Source organism: Sardina pilchardus, chromosome 18, assembly GCF_963854185.1.
Source record: "Sardina pilchardus chromosome 18, fSarPil1.1, whole genome shotgun sequence".
In the NCBI taxonomy this organism is placed as follows: Eukaryota; Metazoa; Chordata; class Actinopteri; order Clupeiformes; family Clupeidae; genus Sardina; species Sardina pilchardus.
The window spans coordinates 407,789-412,788 of record NC_085011.1 but is presented as its reverse complement, the minus strand read 5'-3'; the positions used below and the strand labels follow the sequence as shown (position 1 = coordinate 412,788).

The window sequence follows — 5,000 nt, the reverse complement described above, 5'->3', positions numbered from 1 at the left end:
GCCATACCGTGTGTGTGTTTTTGTGTGTGTGTGTGTAAAAGTGTGTTCTCTTACCTGTTGCACATTGCCGTACCATGTGTGTGTGTGTGTGTGAGTGTAGAAGTGTGTTTTCTTACCTGTTGTGCCTGCAGAGCCATGCTGGAGATTTTGCATTCTCTCACAACACACACACACACACACACACACACACAAAGTGTCTAACAAAGGAATTCCTAGAAACAGTTCCACCTAAAAAACAACAGCTTCTTTTAAATGAAGTGCAATTCCAGTCTGCTTTCTTATCTTTAACTTCATTGTGCAGAATGTTCTTGTGTGTGTGTGTGTGTGTGTGTGTGTGTGGGCCTGGTGACCTTTGTAAGACTTCCTCAGGGCTAGGCCTGGGATTTGATTGGTCACAGGATTGTCTTTTGAATGAAGAGATCCCAACCGCTCTTTTGAGCGAGAGCGGGAAAGAAGTGTGTTCTCTTACAAACAGACTCCAGGCTCTTGAAGAGAGCAGGAAAGAAGTGTGTTCTTTTTCAGACTCCAGGCTCTTGAAGAGAGCAAGGAAAGAAGTGTGTTATCTTGCAAACAGACTCCAGGCTCTTGAAGAGAGCAAGGAAAGAAGTGTGTTATCTTGCAAACAGACTCCAGGCTCTTGAAGAGTGTGAAGCTGGTGATGACCTTAGTTGACCCTCAGTATAACTTGACACGTGATGGTTTAAATCAGAAACATCCCTCTTTTCTATGAAGATCCAGACTCACTCAATATGCTGCCACTGACTGGCTCCAGATAGCCTGGTTAAATCCAGACTCACTCACATCGAGGGACTCATGACTGGGACATGTTTCCATGGTGACGGGCGTTAACTTTGACATCGTTAGTCCAGTCACACAGATCAGGGGATCCTACTGTGCATAAACTTCACACAAAAAGATCAGCCTCTCAGCCAGTCTTCTGTGCACCGATGGGAACGCTGGTGAACTACGGTGTTCCAGAGCGATGGGAACGTTAGTGAACTACGGTGTTCCAGAGCGATGGGAACGTTAGTGAACTACGGTGTTCCAGAGCGATGGGAACGTTGAAGAACTACGGTGTTCCAGAGCGATGGGAACGTTAGTGAACTACGGTGTTCCAGAGCGATGGGAACGTTGAAGAACTACGGTGTTCCAGAGTGATGGGAACGTTGAAGAACTACGGCGTTCCAGAGCGATGGGAACGTTAGTGAACTACGGTGTTCCAGAGCGATGGGAACGTTGAAGAACTACGGTGTTCCAGAGCGATGGGAACGTTAGTGAACTACGGTGTTCCAGAGCGATGGGAACGTTAGTGAACTACGGTGTTCCAGAGCGATGGGAACGTTGAAGAACTACGGTGTTCCAGAGCGATGGGAACGTTAGTGAACTACGGTGTTCCAGAGTAGGGATGCACCGATCCGATATTTGGATCGGATATCGGCCCCGATATGAACAAAATAGCTGGATCGGGGATCGGAAAAAATGAGCCGATCCATGGGCCGATCCGAATTTAATATAGTCTCAAAAAAAGGCTGAGCCATGACGCGCAACCAGCCATTTAGCGCAGCTCACTGCTGCGGGTTAGAGTGTGCCTCACCTCACTGTGTGCTCTGAGTGTCTAAATTCATGGATGGGATAAATACAGATACCAAATTTATGTCATAGGATCAAAAGAATATCTATACTAACCACCATTTGTCATAGTTTAATTACGATCTTCATGCGTTTTGTTGCATTTAGGCAACACGTTAATGTGTAACAGTCAACAAAGTAGGCTACTCAAACTAAACACATTGTCATTTTCATCTCCTCTGTATAAACTGTTCTTGGTATAAAGACATGCAAATGTTCAAATTGGCTGTTAAAAACTTATCATTTATTAGATAAAACGTACAACTTCTACCGTTTACCACCATTCAAACTCTGTGTGAACTAATTAGTTTATCGTGGGGAAACTGTGGGACCGTACCACTATGACTAAATAGAGGGGTTTCGCGGGTGACACCATTTTGGCAGGGGTGTTTCAATGTATGTCACTCATATGGGATTTTTATCTGCAAAATTGTTTTCTTGTTAGATTTATTATTTAGTAACTGTGAACTGTGAACTTGAATTTGAATGCTGTTCCAAGTTGCTGCTGGTGTACAACTGTTTATTTTTAGTACTAGTAATATAATCAATAATGATGATAATTATAATAATAATAATAATAATAATACATTACCTTTATATCTAAGTGTTATTTTGTTAGATTTTTTTTAGGAAAGTAATGTTTAGTTAGGGAAAGAATGAAGAATGAAGTCAAGCCTGATGCCTTTAGTCTTTTCCACATGGTGAGGTATACAGTTTATTAATTAACAATGGTATCGGATCGGTATCGGATATCGACCGATACGCAGAGCCCAGGCATCGGTATCGGTATCGGGAATGAAAAAGTCGGATCGGTGCATCCCTATTCCAGAGCGATGGGAACGTTGAAGAACTACGGTGTTCCAGAGCGATGGGAACGTTGAAGAACTACGGTGTTCCAGAGCGATGGGAACGTTGAAGAACTACGGTGTTCCAGAGCGATGGGAACGTTAGTGAACTACGGTGTTCCAGAGCGATGGGAACGTTAATGAACTACGGTGTTCCAGAGTGATGGGAACGTTGAAGAACTACGGTGTTCCAGAGCGATGGGAACGCTGGTGAACCGTAAGAGGAGGTCGGGGATGGCGTGGCCAGGGTGGGCTCCAGAGGCTGAACATTCCACAGCCCAGCGGAAATAAACATGACATTCCCTAGTCACTTGATTGGCTAGGGTCAGAAGCCACTTCAGCTGTGATTGGCTGTAGTCGAGAAGACACTTCAACTGTGATTGGCTGGCTCTGTGGATGCCAAACACCAAAATGAGGCTCTGATTGGCTGTTGTATGAGACCCGGAGGCTTGTGATTGGCTGTTTGAGAATAAGCCCTACACTGTGATTGGTTGTTGCAGGCTCCGGAGCTGTTTGAGAATAAGCCCTACACGGTGACGGTGGACTACTGGAGCTTTGGCACAATGATCTTCGAATGCAGCTGTGGCTTCCGCCCGTTTCTGCACAATCTGCAGCCTGTGCAGTGGTATGTACACACACACACACACACACATACACAGAACACTTACCAATTGGACTTCCGAAGCAAAGTCAAGATCTCACGTCACATAATTGCCTTACAGTTGAGGTCATTCATTTACATGCAAATGCTAAAGTGACTAAAAAGAGGTATAGACAGTCATCTTAATGTCTTAAATAACAAAATGAGTAAAAATCCAGCCTTTAAGGACACCAATCTTCTTTGTGAAGGAACAATGTTGACTAAAAAGAGGTATAAACAGTCATCTTTTGGAAATTGATCTTAATGTCTTAATTTAAGAAATGAGTAAAAATCCAGCCTTTAAGGACACCAATCTTCTTTGTGAAGGAATAATGTATCATAAACAAATAAATGTTCTTCCTTAAAATATATGGGCCATAAGTATACACACCCCTATGTTAAATTCTCATAGCAGCAGGCAGATTTTTATTTTTAAAGGCCAGTTATTTCATGCATCCTGATAAAGTTCCCTTGGCCCTTGGAATTTAAATAGCCCCACATCATGACACACCCTTCACCATATTTAGAGATTGGCATGGTTTTATTTGAGTTAGCCTATTAGCCTATTCGATGCTCATTGTGCTCAATGCAAATCAAACCAGCTAATAGGCTAACTAAAATAAAACCATGCCAATCTCAGAGAATGTCTAATAAGGGGAGAAGGACCACTAGCGAAATACTTCCGCATGGTACTGCAACTAGAGGGCGATCGCGAGCAAGTGATGAATGAATGGGTAGCAATGGAGCTGAACCCCCCAGTACCACATTTCTCGTTATATAATTTTTTCTCCTGAAATTGCATTAATGCATGCGATGCAGGATAACTTGACTTGACAATCAGCTGACCAATACAATTTTCAATATGTGTTGTTATTCCTAAAAACCCTTTCAAAGTTTTCATGTCACGTGACACAAGCGAACCACTTTACGGCCATACACCTAAAAGAAGGTTCAGCTTCACGACGGTCGTAATCGGTCGCGATTGTCGCGAGCATCCATGAGCTAAATGCTAGCATGTTACAGGGAAAACGGCCCATCCTATGAAAAGCAGAAAGGACATGAGTGACTTTTCATTTCATTTCCAGTGGAAAACCTATACTCAGGTAGCTACTACGACAATGTACATTAAGAAATGAAGTTGTCAACTGTGAAAAAAACGAGTTCTAGCCGCTTAGCCCCATAGACCACAATTCATGTATCACTTGCTCGGCAACGCCCCTAGCGGAATTTCAACAGATTGCATGAACAATCCGGTACAATGGAGTTAATAGGAAGTGGACCGGCTCTCCCTAAAGGGGCTCTGCCAATCTCTAGGTATGGTGGGGGTGAGGGGGGGAAGGTTAAAAATGGGGGGGATAAAGGTGAGAGGGTGGAGTTGCGGGGGTAAAGGTTAAAGGTGAAGGTGAGATTTGGTTGTCTGATTGAAGTGAAATGACCTTACTGTGACCCTAGGCAGATGGGTTGGGCCCTTGAGCCGTGGATCTGTCTGAGGTTTCTTCCTACATGCTACAGAGTTCTTCTTTGCCCCTGTCACTCATGGGCTCTCTATGAATGTTTAGCACTCTGCAAAGCGTTATGAGACATGTGTAATGTTTTGGCACTCTAGAAGGGAAATTAATTTGAAGTTAGAAGTTAGAAGTTGGAAGTTAGAAGTTAGAAGTTAGAAGTTAGAAGTTGGAAGTTGGAAGTTGGAAGTTGGAAGTTGGAAGTTAGAAGTTAGAAGTTAGAAGTTGGAAGTTGGAAGTTGGAAGTTGGAAGTTGGAAGTTGTTAGTTGGAGTTGAAGTTGGAGTTCTGTGCTCTCCGTCTCCAGGACAACCAAAGTGCGCAACAAAGGGCCCAAGGACATCATGGCCGTCGAGGACATGAACGGAGAAGTGCGCTTCTC

The 5,000-nt window shown here is 43.6% G+C and overlaps 1 protein-coding gene across 1 annotated transcript in view; it reads left to right on the top strand.

The window, feature by feature from the left end:
• The window catches only part of LOC134063768 (inhibitor of nuclear factor kappa-B kinase subunit alpha-like), a gene marked incomplete at its 3' end in the record, with an annotated part of 15,898 nt that overhangs the window by 5,902 nt on the left and 4,996 nt on the right, over nucleotides 1-5,000 (top strand). Inside the window, 2 exon segments of the mRNA XM_062519473.1 lie at nucleotides 2,975-3,099; nucleotides 4,926-5,000. The exon segment at nucleotides 4,926-5,000 is cut by the window's right edge and continues 33 nt beyond it. Of these exon segments, the coding sequence (XP_062375457.1) occupies nucleotides 2,975-3,099; nucleotides 4,926-5,000 (200 nt within the window).